Source organism: Ovis aries, chromosome 13 (assembly GCF_016772045.2).
Source record: "Ovis aries strain OAR_USU_Benz2616 breed Rambouillet chromosome 13, ARS-UI_Ramb_v3.0, whole genome shotgun sequence".
In the NCBI taxonomy this organism is placed as follows: domain Eukaryota; kingdom Metazoa; phylum Chordata; class Mammalia; order Artiodactyla; family Bovidae; genus Ovis; species Ovis aries.
In genome coordinates this window covers 59,897,454-59,912,956 of record NC_056066.1, presented here as the reverse complement: position 1 = coordinate 59,912,956, position 15,503 = coordinate 59,897,454, and the positions used below count along the sequence as shown (strand labels likewise).

The following is a 15,503-nucleotide window of genomic DNA, read 5'->3' as shown; positions in this document are numbered from 1 at the left end:
GGAGGCGGCTGGAACCGGCAGCGGCGTGGTGGCTGTGCGCAGGCCTCGCCATGGGCCTCCTGAGCGGGGCGGCTCGCGCCCTGGTGCGGGGCGCCGACCGTATGAGCAAGTGGACCAGCAAGCGGGGCCCGCGCACCTTCTACAAGAGCCGCGGTGCCAAGGGCGTCGGCTTCCACGGTCGCGGCGGCAGGTTCGTGCTGGTCAAGGAAATGGTCCCGGAGCTGGTGGTGCCCGAGCTGGCCGGCTTCAAGCTCAAGCCCTACGTGAACTACCGCGCCCCGGAGGGCACGGACGTTCCCCTGACGGCCAAGCAGCTCTTTCTGGAGACGGCGGCGCCGGCTATCGAGAAGGACTTTAGGGCTGGGACTTTCGACCCCGAGCACCTAGAATGGTACGGCTTTGAGCCCACGCAGGAAGGCAAGCTCTTCCAACTGTATCCCAAGAACTTCCCGCGCTAGGAGTGGTCGGCGGCCGCGCCGGATGTGCCTGCGACCGAGGACTCGGACCCTCTTCGCCCAGCCTAGTTCCGGGGTGGCGGGTGGAGAGGCGGTTCCCTCGTTTTCGCTTCTATTAAAGACCTTGCCTACCGTAAAAAAAAAAAAAAAAAAAAAAAAGAAAAGATATGTGCACCCCCTATGTTCATAGCAGCACTGTTCACAATAGCCAGGACATGGAAACATATATCAACATATGAATGGATAAAGAAGATGTAGTACATATTTACAATGGAATACTACTCAGTCATAAAAAGAACGAAATAATGGCATTTGCAGCAACATGTAACTTTCAGATCATCATACTAACTGAAGTAAGTCAGAAAAAGAAAGAACAAATATCCTATGATATCACTTACATGTGAAGTCTAAAAGACGACACAAATGAACTTATCTACAAAACAGAATCAGACTCACAGACATAGAGAACAGGCTTGTGGTTGCCAAGGGGGAGGCAGGTAGGGAGAGGGGTAGCCTGGGAGTTTGGGGTTGGTAGATGCAAACGATTACATTTAGACAGGATAAGCAACTAGGTCCTACTGTATAGCACAGGGAACTATATTCAATATCCTGTGGTAAACCATAATGGGAAAGAGTATAAAGCATGGATGTATGTGTATAACTGGGTCACTTTGCTGTACAGCATTGACACAACATTGCAAATCAACTATACGCCAATTAAAAAAAAAAAAGCAGTACCTGTCATTATATGAGAAATGCAGGTCAGATACCTAGTCTAATGTCTCAATAAATGCCAGCTGGTTTTATTACTGTCATCATTATCATAGTTCCGAACATATGAATTAGGTAGTGCCAGCAGACGAGGGCAATAGGGCAGAGCCTCCCAGGGTGGGTAAGTTCGGTTTCCTTGGAGATAATGTTTGTGGGTTGGGCCTACAAGTATTTCTGGGAAATCCAAACTTTCCCCCGGTCATTAGGTCCTGCACACATCTAGAGCCAGGATCACAGTGCTTATAAACGATAACCCTATAGGCAGGCTTTGGGAAACAAAAATATGCATTTATTTCTGTTCCCAGTTCTGAGAACCGCCTCCTGCTTTTCTCTAGAGGGATGCCAGTCGCTTGTGCCAACACCTGGAGGCGGGGATGTGTATCGTAGACACAAACATGGGTGAGCATCTCTATGGTGTCCATCCTCTGACCACAGCTAACCCACAGGTGTTTCCAGATACCTGACTGCAGGCTGGCCAGGCCAGAGCCTCTCCCGGGAATTTGAAACTTGAATGGAGGGGCCCTCCCTTAAATCCACTGCCAGACTCTTGCTTTGTCACTTTCTGGTGTTTGTCACCCGCTTCACCTTGGCTGACATGGTGACTGGGGGGACAGAACATTGTGAGGAACTGAGGACCGACTGTGGGATGGAGCAGTGACCCTCCAGTCACACAGGCAGCTGGGGGATGCTTCTGGGCAGAAAGAGCACTGGACTCAAATTCTGGTTCTCTACAAACTTACTGGCTGTGTGATCTTAGGCAGATCACTTAGTCTTTCTGTGTGGTCCAGTGGGATGGGACGAGGGGGGACCTCAGTGAGCTGATGGGGAAAACGAAACCCAGAAAGAGGAGGGCTTTACTTAAAGCCACACAGCAAGTTTAGGACAGACCCTGGAGAGCTCTCCTGTCTGCTAAAAATCCCAGCTCTGGAAATGAGACAGTCCCTGGAGCAGGGAGTGTGTCTCTAATTAGTGGTGGGACCGGTTTTCCCTAGATGACCCTCAGGCCCCAAGCACTTCGAAGATCGCAAATTCCTTTCCTAACCAGTTGTCACATTGTCCTGGCAATATTATCAACATTGCCTCAGAGCTTGAGCAAATGAACCCCAGAAAGCCCCAAGCTGGTCACACCCCAAGTTTACTGCAGTTTGAGCCAAATCTGAAAAGTCTGGGCTTTTTGTTCTAAGTGAATGTTTCCCAGGCTGGTATTTGAGAATGCATTGAGGGTAGTGGTTAATGAGCTCCCCATAAGACTTGTTAAGTTGCTTGCTTTTATTCTGATGGTAATCTTTAAAAAGTAACTCGAATATATTCTGAACCATCTGCATGACCACAGATAAGGCCTACTTGGGATTGTATTTGGATCTGGGGTCACACTGGCATCAAAGAATAACATTTGGGACTTCCCTGACAGTCCACTGGGAAGGGAGTGCTGGCTCAATCCCAGGTCACGCAGCTAAGATCCCACATGCCTCCTGGCCAAAAAATCAGAACATAAACAACAGAAGCAATACTGTAACAAATTCAATAAAGGCTTTAAAAATGGTCCTCATGAAAAATATCTTTAAAGAAAGAATAACATTTATTGAGAACTAACCATGGGCCAGGCACTGTGCTTTGTATTTTTCACATAGTATCGTGAGGGTTAAATGAATAGGTACTACCATGTCACAGAGGATGTTGAGGCAAAGAGAGGTTAAGTAAATTGCCACATAATCAACAGCGAGTGATGAGGTGCAGCCAAGATTTGAACCCAGGCTGACTTCAGAGTCTGTGATCTTGATCACAACACTTTACCACTGTCACCTGCTTGAAGGGGTGAGAAAAGGGCAGATGTAGCCTTAATATGTATAATGAATTCCTGCTAAGCGAAAGGCCACGTGATGCAAAGGTAGAGACTGGGAAGGAGGCTTCGCCATGGGAAAAATAGAGCCAAGTGGTGGGAGAAGAGTCAGCAGCACACAGGGGTGGGTGGAAGTATGTGACGCACCCAAAAGAAATGGCAGCATGGCAAGTGTCCCACACACACACTGCTAGTGATAATTCAGGTTTAGCAAAGCACCATCATCTATATCACTGAAATTAATGTTGTTACATTGATGCTGTGGCAGCATAACTTAGTGGTTAGGGCTAAAGAGACATGATTTCTGAGTTCAATCCATCTTCCTCCTTGTCTTATCCTCAGACTATGAGCAAGTCACTCAACCTCTCTGAGCCTCCATGTTCTCATCTCTAAAATGGAGCTATAATAGTGCCTGATAGACTGCTGGTTTCCTATGCCATTCCCTTCTCTTCTTTTTCTTTGTTGGCCAAACCCTGATTTTATTTCTTGTGCCAATGTACGCAGCCAAAATGCTACCTAGCCTCTCTTAACAGCTGCCTGTAGCCAATGAGTGGAAGTTATTAGGTGAGGTTTATGCGAAATATCCTTAGAAGACTCGGATGCAGCTGAGAAGGAAACCAATGTGTCCTTTTTCATCTTCCTACATGGAAATCAGGCATTATGGCAGGAGCCCCAGCAGCCATCTTGGGTCAGAAAGGACCTGGAGGATGAAACCATATGTGGTAAGGATGAACACGAACAATATGAGCAGCATGAAGCTGGAAGGAACCTGAGATGTTGATGAACACTGTGGAGGCTGCACCGGCTCCAGCTCAGGTTGATCATCTCAGACTTCTTTTTAAAAATAAATCTTTTAGATTTACAGGCCTATTACAAAGATAATACAGAGAGCTCCTATATACTCCACACCCTCCCTTATTGTTAACATCTTATATTAGTATGGTACATTTGTCACCATTAATGAACCAATATTGTTACCTTATTATTAACTAAAAAGTTCACTCCATTCAGATTTCCTCAGTTTTCCTCAAATGTCCCTTTTATATGCCAGGTTCCCACCCAGGACACCAGGATTATGTTATCATCATATCTCCTGAGGCTTCCTCTTGGCTGTGACAGTTTCTCAGACTTTTCTTTTTCTTTTTATGACCTTGACAATTTTGAAGAGTTCTGGTCAGGTATTTTGTAAAATGTCCCTCGATTGGGATTTGTCTGATGATTTTCTTATAGTTGGACCAGGTGATGTGTTTGGGGAGGGAGGTTGCAGAGGTGAAGTGGCAGCCTCTTCACTTCTGTCGAGGGTAGACACTGTCAATATTACTTATTGGTGTGGGGGTGAACTTTGATCACTGTCAGGCTCTCTCTGCAAAGTTACCCTTTTCCCTCTCTTTCCATGCTCTGTTCTTTGGATTAATGTCACTATGAACAACCCACACTCTAGAAGTGGGAGTTACTTTCCCTCCTTAAGGGTGGAGTATCTACATAAATATTTGGAATTCTTAGCAGCGTTATCTCTTCTATTGATTTATTTATATCTGTATGGGCTCATGGATATTTATTTTATTCTTTGGGGTATAATCCAGTACAATTTTATTTTATTTTTTTTGCTTAAATTGTTCCATCTTTGGTCTTTGGGATCCTGCTCTGCTGGCTCCCCACACTTCTTCACCTGAGTAAAACAATCTGAGATAGATTTTTCACAACAATGGTTTCAAATTCCTCCCATTCCTCCATTCTCATGCCTTCACAATGTGACTTTATTATAGCTTCTGGCATTGAGAAAGACCTGGCCCTCTCTCTGGATCCCTGGAATCTGGGCTGGGCTGTGTGACTTGCTTTGGCCAATGGGAAGAGACCAAGGCATGAAAGGAGCGTGTGCATTGGGCCTGTTGTACTCAGGACCCTAAGACCACCAAGCGAGAAAGTGGCGCTAGCCTGCAGAGGAGAAGCAGTGTGGCCCAGTCACCTGCCCACCCTTGCCAACAGCCAGGTAACAGCCACATGCTGGAAGCCTTCATCCACAGCTGACTGCAGGTGAATGACGGACCCAGAGGCGAGCTGTTCCCCCTGAGCCTGGGCCACACTGCCCACCCACTGGGTCGTGAGCACAGCAGTGGTCAGTTTAAGCCACTAGCTTGTGGGGTAGTTTATTATGCACCAAAAGCTAACTGCTATGCAAGTTACTTTCTTTTAAAAACCTGTTGAGTTTTCTGTTAATTGAAAAGTGAAAGTGAGCTGCACAGCTGTGTACGATTTTTTATGACCCCATGGACTGTAGCCCGCCCGGCTCTTCTATCCGTGGGATTCTCCAGGCAAAAACACTGGAGTGGGTGGCCATTCCCTTCTCCAGGGGATCTTCCTGACCCAGGGATTGAACCTGGGTCTCCTGTATTGCTGGCAGATTCTTCACTGTCACTGCACAATGTAAAGATGAACGGTAAAATTTATGCTAATAATATAAAAGTTTAATTTTCCTTTACTTGGAACAACATTTAGTAGCAAATAAAAAACATCATGACAAGTTGAGAGCGACTAGGAAAAAAAGTTTTATATTTTGGTACCCCTACTGGCATGTTTTTCCTAGTTTTTGAAACCATGTTTTTCCACATTTTCACTTTGCATTGAACCCGGCAAGTCATCTGGAGCGGGGCATGGTAATCCACTCCAGTATTCTTGCCCGGAGAATCCCATGGACAGATGATCCTGGTGGGCTGCCGTCCATGGGGTTGCAAAGAGTCAAACACGACTGAAGTGACTTAGCACACTGCAAATCACGTTGTTGGCCCTGTTTGGAATGCTTGCTGTCAGGACTCTTCCTCTCAGAACCCAGTTGCCCTGTTGGGAGGAACCCCAAGCAGTATGGAAAGAGCATGTGTAGGTTCTCCAGTCAGCAGTCCTGCCCAAGCCTAGCCTTTGGGGTGTCTCAGCCCAGGTGACAGAAATAAAGCCTCCAGATGATTGCATTCCCACCTCTCCTAACCTTCCCCCGGCCCCAGCTTAACTTCCAGACACCTCCGTCCATCTGGGTCTTCCAGCAGACACCCACCCTTCATGGAACAGAGACAAGTCATTCCTGCAATACCCTGCCTGAGTTCCTGCCCTACAGAATCCCTGAGCAAAATAAAACCCATGGTGGTTGTGTTTCACCAGATTGGGGTCATTTGATATGCAGAAGGAAATGTATCCTTGTTTATTCATTCGAGTTGATTCCAATCTTTTGTTAATACAAATGAAGCTGCAGTGAATAACTTTGTGCATAGTTTGTGTATATTTAGATTCCTAGAAATGAGGATTACTGTGTCAAAGGGTAAAATGCATACACAATTTTGTTAGCTGTTGCCAAATTCCTCTCTAAACAACTTTCTTTGTGCTTACAATATATTTGTACATGTATAATTTCCCTCTCCAACATAACTACAGAGAAACATACATAGAGAAAAATGCACAGAGGTACAGCTTGACAAATTCTTGGGGAAACTAAACATATGCGAGTAATCCTCACTCAGGTCAAGAAACAAACATTCCTGGCCGCCTAAAAGCTGCCCTAGTCCCCCTTCCCAGCTCCCTTCCATGGTATCTGATTTCCTTTTGGTGTTTCCAGTTAGGGGCTAATACATTTTATGCTCTTTGGCTTTCATCATAGTCATCAAAACCTGTTACACCAATGTCAGCTTTGTTAGACCCTCCTCTACGGTTCTGCCAGTCTGTTGGGTTATTGTGTTCAAACTGGGTTCCTGTGGAACCCTGGGGTCCTTTCTCAAATGACAGGAAAAAGAACAAATGCACGGATTGGCTCTTCTACATGCAAACATTTCCCTAAAACACTTGGGGTTCACTCCCACTTGTCTGCTACCAAGTGTTAACAATGACAGATGTTCAAGAAACGGGGGAAACCCAGAAATGCCATGAGCTGCACTGAGAATAAAAGTGGTCCTCCTCTGTGGAGAAGTCATTTGCACCGGGACAGAACTTTTATGTATGTGTGTGCTAAGTCGTGTCTGACTCTTTGCCACCCCATGGACTGTAGCCCTCCAGGCTCCTCTGTCCATCGGATTCTCCAGGCAAGAATACTGGAGTGGGTTGCCATGCCCACCTCCAGGGGATCTTCCCGACCCAGGGATTGAACCCATGTCTCTTATGTCTCCTGCATTGGCATGCAAGTTCTTTACCAATAGCGCCACCTGGGAAGCCCTTTTATGTATAGTAGATAGATTTTCTCTCATTTTCAAAAGTCTTGGTGAAATAGGTACTGTGATCCCTCTTTCACGGGGCGTGAAAACCCAAGCTCTGAGTGGGGAAGTGACTTGGTCAAGGTTCCTTGCTCACACTGAAGGATGGGAGAGGCTGGAGGCTCTGGGCTTCCTTTGATTTAGACCACATCTTCCTGTCTTCTCTGTCTGGCACCCACGGCTCTACCTACCTCTGCCTCTGTCAGAGTTCCAGCCTCTTCCTTCCCTTCCTGAATATTCTGAAGCTTTCCCCTGAACCAGGCCCTGGGCCTTTGCATGTGCTGTTCCCTCTTCCTGGAACCCTCTTTCTCCTCTTTCACCTAACTTCTCCTTGTCCTCAAGGATGCCTTCCCTAAGTTGCTACGCTTGCCCCCTGAGCACCGTGCAGCTCACCTGTCACAGTCACTGTGATGCTTTTGCTGTTTGGCTATTGTGTTTCTGTCTCCTCCCACCCACCCTAGACTGTAGGCACTTTAGAGCAGGTGTGTCTTTCTTGTTCGTGGCTGTGTCGGCATTGCCTAGTCGTTGGCACACAGCTGGTATTTCAGTAACCATTTGTTGAGGGAAGGAACCATCTTACTTGAGTCTCACAACAACTCCGTGAATCTAGCAGGGCTGGGCTGTTCACTCTCATTCTATGGATGAGGAGAGTGAAGCCCAGCGAGGGAAGGGGTCCAGACCTGTGACCAGCCAGGCATGGGTGACTGTGGTCCTGACACCTCTCCCAGAAAGAGAGGAAGGCTTCAGCCAGCCAGGGGGCTTCCCAGCCTCTCATGGCCCTCCCCTGCTCTCCAGATTAGAATTGGCAAGTGTGACCTGTCTCTGCCTCCCCCCTGCCCAGGACGTGGTGAGCAGGGGGAAGTCGGGGAGGGGGCGAGGGGATGGGGAGAAGTCCGAGGAAATTGACAAGGGAAAAAGCTAAGTCCTACTTGCAGAGGAGCTGGGGGTGGCAGGGCTGTGGTCGTGTGTTCTGAAGCCAGGGCAGGGGAGTCAGGAAGTCAGAAGTAGGAAGGAAGCTCACATCCCTGCCCCAGGGGGATCCAGCGGAGACAGTGGGCCTTTGTCTTCCTGTGTGTTTCAAGCACTGGCCAGCTTGAACTCAGCAATTCCTTATGTATATATTTATTTTCCTTTAACCTTGGTCATAGGGTGAACACGCTCTGGAGCAGATCATCTGGGTCCAAAACTGTCTCCTCACTGTATGACTTTGGCCAAATGTCTTGGCTTCTCTGGGCCTCAGTTCCCCCATCTGTAAAAGGGGAAGATGATAATAGTACCTATCTTCCATGGTCATTACAGGGCTTCCCCAGATATTCTAAGGAAAATTCTCCATGGTGTGCCTGGCATAGAGAAATAATTGGAGACAGCATCACAGAGAGCTTACTATGTACAGGCCCAGTTATAGGGGTCTGCAATTTACTAAGACTTCATGGGGATTTCGGAGGCTCCAGCATGATACTTGAACGCGGCAGAAGTGGGATGGGGACCCAGCTCTCTGCAGATATCAGAGGGTTGAACCAATGAACCGTGTTACTTAGAGAGAGCAGCCGCTGCATGTTGGGCCCTGCCTTCCATGCAATAGGGACATAAAGATCAAGTGGAAATAGACACATTTTCCAGGATACCTGGTGGCCATCTGGGACCCTTTCTTCAGCAGGAATGCTTCCTCCCGGAAGCCTCTGAACTCCAGTGTTAAGAACCCCTGGAGCAGGGGTGGAGCTGGGGAAGGGCTGAGCTGAGTGATGAAGTCCTGCTTATAGGCTGAGCTCAGGGTACTTGGGAGCCACTGAAGGTTCTAGACAGGGGAAGTGACATGACTGTAGGCCAGGAGGGAGCACCCCTGGAGATGGGGCCCTATGAGGAGGCTGCTGGGATCTTCCAGGCAAAACATGAGGCTGGGGTGAGAGGGCAGGTGCCGGAGGGGAAGTGGTGCCGGATGTCCTGCCTCCCTTCCTGCCAGCTGAGAAGTGTCACCTTTGAGTACAGCTGCCCTGGTCCCAGAGAAGGCAGCTGTGGTTGAGGATGGCAGAGCCACCCGCTAGACACAGACTACTCAACTCCAGACTCGCACAAAAGAGAAATATTTAACTCACTGAGTTTTAGAGTCTTTCTGCTACAGCCACTTAGCCCGAGCCAGAACTCACTGTGTGACCTCAGGCAAGGAACTTTACTTCTCTGAGCCTCAATTTGCACATTTTTAAATTGGGGGCAACAATAGAACCTGCTAAGATTCAGAAATGACATGTGTAGAGCTAACAAGGAAGAGGCACGTGGTTAAAGTCCCTCATTCCCACACAAGCCCCCCTGGCTGACCCCCTAACTCCCATTTAGCCCAAGGGCAAGCCTTTTATTTTCTCTGCCTCCTTCTGATTCCCTTGGTGGCTCAGGGCAGTGGACACCGGGCCCTCCAGGGCCCTTGACCCAGGATCTGAAAGACTTTGAGATAGAGGTGATCCCTCTCCTGCATTTTACAGATCGGGAAACTGAGGTCCAGAGAGGGGCAGGGATTTGCCTCAGCTCCACAGGTCTATTCAGAGTGATGCTGAATCCAGTTTTTGGTGGGCCCTGGGCAAGGAATCGATCTCTGATAAAGGTGCTGGGGGAACCTTCTCGACCCTCTCCCCAGCTCACTGGGGAGTGGCAGCACTGGCTCAGTGGCATCACTCCTCCGCACTAACTTCTTTACAGTTCCTCATGACCAACCCAGGGCCTTGGCACGTGCTGTTCCCTCTAGTGGGAGAGCCCACAGCTCCTCACCTGACAGCCTGTTTCTCACGTTTCGTCCTTAAGTGACTTTCTTCAGAGTCTTTCCCTGATCATCCTGCCCAGTTGGACCATCTGAAATCTTTTACCTGTAACTCCTATTTATTTTCTTCACTTATAATATATTAATCAGTTAACTTAAAAGAATTTTGATTTTGGTGAGTCTTTCCCTTTAGTCTCTTAAGCACCATGATGTCTGGACTGTGGCTGTCTGTCTGTCTGTCTTGTTTGCTGCTCTCTCCCCCTCACTGAGGCAGGCTCTGGCCCAGGCAGGTCCTCAGTACATCCTTGCTATATGAATGAATGGATACGTGCATGAATGAATAAATACTCAAGTGAACGTGCCAAGCCTGGACATTCACCACTGCCCTGAACCTGCACGACTTCCCTGTGACTAGATCGCAGTCTCCCCATTGTACAGATGAAGAAAGTGAGGCTCAGAGAGGTCTTACAGGGGAGGGTAGAAAGTGCAGGATGTTAAAGGCCACTGGACTTCCCTGCCCTCTGGACACATCCAATGGCAGCTCATAGGATATGTTACACATTAATCTAACACGAGAAGTAACACATTTATGCTGTGGCCTGAATCAGACTCCATTCTCGGAAGGGGCTGCTCCATCAAAAGATGCTGATGCTGCTTTTGCCAAGGCAACACTGTTAGCTTTCCAAAGCATCTTTCATGAGAGAGGTGAAGGCCCACATGGACACTGTGGAGGGGGGACAGTCCAGAAAAAGGGGACAAATACCCTTTTCTACGGAGACAAACCATCCTGATGCTGGCTACTCCCCTGCCCCCTGCAAAGGGCCACCTTGTACCCCACCCATGGTTGCTGTCTCTGGGCTGTGCACAGTGAACTCTCTTCCCCAGTGTGGAAACTGCCTTTGCTGGAAACATGCAGAGATCTCAGGAACAATGTATTCTCCCTGCCTGGCTCCACCAGGATTTACCAGATGCTAGTGGGAAAGACAGAATAGTCTTGGAAAACTTCCCAGAAGGTTCGTTCAGCCCTTGATGTAGGTGGAGAGGACACCACTCCAGCCTTTTTGTGGTTGATGCCAAGATGCCTCCAGAGAGCTCTGGACCAGGGAGGCAACTGAAAGATGCAAGTGCACTGGAGGTGGTGTTGGCTGAGCTACTTGGATGAAACTCTTTCCCCTTTCTGAGCTCTAATTTCTTCATTGCTAAGATGGGGAGAATGCTGGTCTGATGCAGAGAGAGGTGACAAGGCTTCTATGTAGGCACCTGCAGATGTAGGTATCCTTGCAGTTTCTGTAAGCAGTGGCTTCAGGAGACCCAGCCAAGGCCAAGGCCTTGCCAGCTAGGCCCCAGGACCCTGTGCACCCAGAGTCCTTTAGCTGTTCATGTCTGCAGCTGTGGTGAGTCAGTGTTGCTGTCTGTTAGGCATCCGCAGGTGCTCTGTCCTTATAGCACAGATGGGAACTATAAAGGCTCAGAGAGGGCCTGGAGTGCTGCTCCAGGGGCAGAGCTGGGACTGTGAACTAGGGTCTGACACCTCTGGGCAGGACACAGCAGTGTCCTTGATAGTCTGGGGCAAACTGGGGATTAGCTGGAGCCCAAGGGACAGGCCTTGGGGGCACAGAGGCTAGAAGAAAGGGCAGGGATAGAGATGAGAGCCGGGAATCTGCAAGAGGGAAGGAGAAAAAGTGAACCCCTATTCTCAACTGCCCAGCATCCCTGCTTCCTGAAGCGGCTCCTCATTTTCTCCAAGGCCAATCCAACGCCTTGGAGGGGACTGACCTCAGTCCCTGGTTCCAGGCATGATCGTGTGACCCAGGTCCGGTTAACCAGAATCACAGTGGTAATTGCAAGGACGGACACAGGACGAGTCCTGGCTGGAAAGAATCCTGCTCTTGTTGGAATCACTGGGACAGGGGAGCTTTCTGGCTGAGGGATGTGAAGCAGGCAGAACACGAGCCTGTGGTTGCTGGAGCCACTGTCAGGAGAGAACCTGATGGAGAATGAGGTCAGCGTGATGGATGGCAGGCCTGAGAGGCGAGGAGCGACATCGTTTGAGCACCCAGATCTAACCACACCCGAATCTATCTCTAGACTCCCTGTATGTGAGTCAATCCACTCCTCAGGATAAGTTTTCTGTCCCTTGCACTTGAGAGTCCTGGCACAGAGAAAGAAGGAAAGTTAAAAAGGAAGGATGAACATTAAAAAAAAACAAATATGTGAGGGTTACCCCAATTGGGTTCTTGGCGTTTTTAGACAACTGGGATGCAGGTAGGGATTGGAGCCTTCACCCCACCCAGAGGAGCTCTGTTCCTGGGGCTCCCAGCAGTGCCTATACACTTGCAGTGAAAAAAAAAGGAAATGCTGTAGCTACAAAAATAAAGCACTTACCTTCCCTAGGTCCAGGAGAAGGGGTGGCATGTACTACTAGGGCTGATTTCTCCACCCCATTCACTTCTTTGGGAACTAACATTATTAGGCACCTGCTTCCTGCTGGGCTCTGCTAAGAGGCTGAAAGACACAGTCTCATTTCCTCCTGCCCCGGCACAGACCATCTCCATCTCACAGACCAGACGATTGAGACCTTGGGAGGCCTGACCACTGGTTTCAAGTTCAGAGCCGCAGGTCTGTCTGACTCCAAAGTCCTGCCCACGGCACCACGCTGCATACAGTAGATGCTAAATAAAGGCTTGCCTAGCAAATGCTGGATAAGGTGGTGTCAGCCTTCTGGGCAGCAACCTGCCCCTAGGTACTTTTCCCTCCTGCCTGAAATGTCACCATTAGCAACCACACCCTTTGGTTTCCCAGAAGGAGATCAGCAGTAATCTGTGCTGGACTGACTCGGGGGATTAGCACAGGTGGGACTCAGGAGGTGGGGCAGAGCCAGGCGGGACGAAGGTGCCCTGTTTTCATCGCACAGCTTCATGCAGGAGAAAACCTTCTGAAGACAGAGGGGTGTCCGGGCGGGAGGGCAGGTCGGTCCTGAACGGGCCCAGGTGTCGGCTGAGGACAACAGGGCTTCAGTGGCCTCATCAGGATTGACGCCAGTGGCACAGTAATGGGAGTGGGTGGCAGAGTGGCCGTGGCCCCTCTCTGCTCCTGTCCCCTGAAAGAAGCTCATGAGGAGCCCCTGGTTGCCCAGACTCAGCAAAGCCATCTCCATGGATAACTGTAGCATCGCTCTTGGATGAGAGAGGGGGAGACTAGGAGTTCTGGTTTGGAGGCAGGAAGGATCTGGACCCAGCGATTGGTGTCCTGCTCAAGACAGAGTGGGCAGTCCCCAAGAGTCCCTAAACTTGAGAGCTGGCGTGAGTTGGGGATACAAGAAGGGTGGAGGGCAGCCCCAGCCAGAAAACTGGCTTCCTAGGGTCAGAGAAGAGTTGGAGTGCTTAGTTCTAAGACCAAAGACTTAGTTCTAGACACTTCTTCAGTGACAGCATGTCTGTTTCAACCCAAAGCCTCCTTCCAGTTGTTTTTAGAAGCTGTCTGAAAATGTCATGGTGGCCCTCATTGCTGAAAATGGTGAAAACAGCTGCGGGTGGGGATGGGGCCTGGGGTTTAAATCATGACTCAGGAGAACCAATTTTCTCCAAGAGCATCCACAGCCCCAGGAGATGTTCTGAGATAATCAGGCCCCATTTTCAAATAAGTGAATTTGGAGAAAGTGGCCCACTCTAGCCCTTTCATGGGCAGTCACAAAGCACATGACCACACTGATGGCTCTGACAAGGCCTGCAGCTAAAATGCCTGTCTACATTGATTTAACCTGGTGTTTCCCTCCCTCATTAGACCACAGGTACCTTTATTCTCTCTGGAACATATTCTAGAACATTCTAGGGGTAAAGGAGTACCTCTTAGATCTCCTGGAGCCCCTGAGAAACCATGTCTGAGCTTTAGATGCTGGGGCCTAGGAGTGATGGACAGTGTGGGTGCAAATGGCGATTCCCATTATAGGGGGACACAGTTCCTTCAGTCTTGAACAGAAAGTTCAAGGATGTTCAAGGACGTGAGAAAGCTTGGAACAAGAGATGGCCTTTCCAACAACCTGGGGACAGCGTCTGGGCCTCCACCTGGGCAGTTTCCTCCTGTAAATACCTTCCCACTTGCCTGAAATTCCACCACTAGCTGCATATTCCTTTGCAGAGCCCAGTTAAATCTGCTCTCCACTCATTCAGGATACTGCAACCCTCAGGTGGGCAGGAGGGCCCTGCAAGAGGCAGGAGGGGAGAGGGAAAGGGACACCGAAGAGGCAGGAACCCCCAAACGTCCACCATTTCACAACTTGAGGGGAAAAGGGCCGGAGGCGACTCTTCTGGACTCCTGGGGCAAGGAGGGCTGGCTCAGGGGACCCCCAGGCTGTCCAGGACAAGGTCCTGGCATTGTGTCCTGTGTTCGAGTCCAGCTTGTCCAGGGGATACCACGGCCAAGTCCTCCCGTGGGACCAGCCTCCAGGCATGCTGTCCCTTAGATGCCCGAGGGGCGCATCATCATGCGAGTGGCGCGCAGCGAGTAGCTGGGGCCTTGGAAGTAGTGCCAGCGGATGCCATTGAGCTTGCGCACGTGGTGACGGGCCGGGTAGTAGATGCCGTTGAGGTTTGAGAGGCCACAGGCATCAAACCACCACCCTGGTGGAGGCAAGAGGAAGAGGCTTTAGGGAGGTGGGGATGCAGTCAATAGGGTGAGGGCAGCCCCCTACCCCAAAGGTGAATCAGCGCTGTTGGCCCCTGAGAGAAGCCAGCCTGCTGAGGATGGGGTTGGGTGGGAATGGGCGGGAGATACCCAGACCCTCTCCTCAGCCTGGGGCCTCCAGAGGCTGGGCGCTTGGGTGTGTCCCTCTGATGTCTCTGTCTCTCTTTGCTCCCTGTGACCCTGCCTTTCTGGGTCTCTCTGCCTCTCACCCAGTTCCCATCCGTCTTTCGTGGATGAAACGTGATCTGTGTTTCTCTCTCCACGTTTCCCTCTGTACCTGCCCCTGTCCCCATGCAGCTCTGTATCCACCTCTCTGTCTGTTCATCCTGATGTCTCTCTCATTTCCATCTGTCCCTGTCTCTGTGTCTCTGGAGGTCCCCTCCAATCTCTGTCCCTCTCATTCCATCTCTCACATACCATCTCCCACTCTCTGACGTCGCCCTCTGCAGAAAACACTGCCTGAGTCAGAGCTGGTGGGCAGCTGCCCCTCTGCCCCCGACCCAGGTCTCCCTCCTCCTGATCCTGCTTGGCCTGGAGGAGGGGTGGGGGCGAGTCTCAGATCTGGTGTTGGAGCAGATTAGGCATTTTACCCGCCTAGGGTGCACCCTGGTCCCTACCATCAGTGCTGCTCTGAGGTCTTAGGGGGCAGTGAGACCCTGGAAGGGACCTTAAGGACTCAGTGGAAGCAGGGGAGTTTGGATGAGGTACAGCCAGGCCAGCTCGCAAGTGAGTGAGACCCTGACCTGTACCCACTTCTTGATGGCACCTGGCTGCACAAA

General features: G+C 50.0%; 2 protein-coding genes across 2 annotated transcripts in view; one reads left to right on the top strand and one right to left on the bottom strand.

Annotated features, from left to right (window-relative positions):
- LOC101121190 (large ribosomal subunit protein mL41-like) lies at positions 1 to 12,251 on the top strand. The gene has a single exon (XM_042229951.2). It carries the CDS (start codon positions 51 to 53, stop codon positions 456 to 458), a length of 408 nt encoding a protein of 135 aa, XP_042085885.1. The 5' UTR covers positions 1 to 50; the 3' UTR covers positions 459 to 12,251.
- ANGPT4 (angiopoietin 4) overlaps positions 6,316 to 15,503 on the bottom strand; it is a 52,566-nt gene continuing 43,378 nt past the window's right edge. Inside the window, exon 9 of the mRNA XM_027977034.3 lies at positions 6,316 to 14,660. Within this exon, the coding sequence (XP_027832835.1) occupies positions 14,500 to 14,660 (161 nt within the window). The 3' untranslated portion in view covers positions 6,316 to 14,499. The remainder of the gene's footprint in view (positions 14,661 to 15,503) is intronic.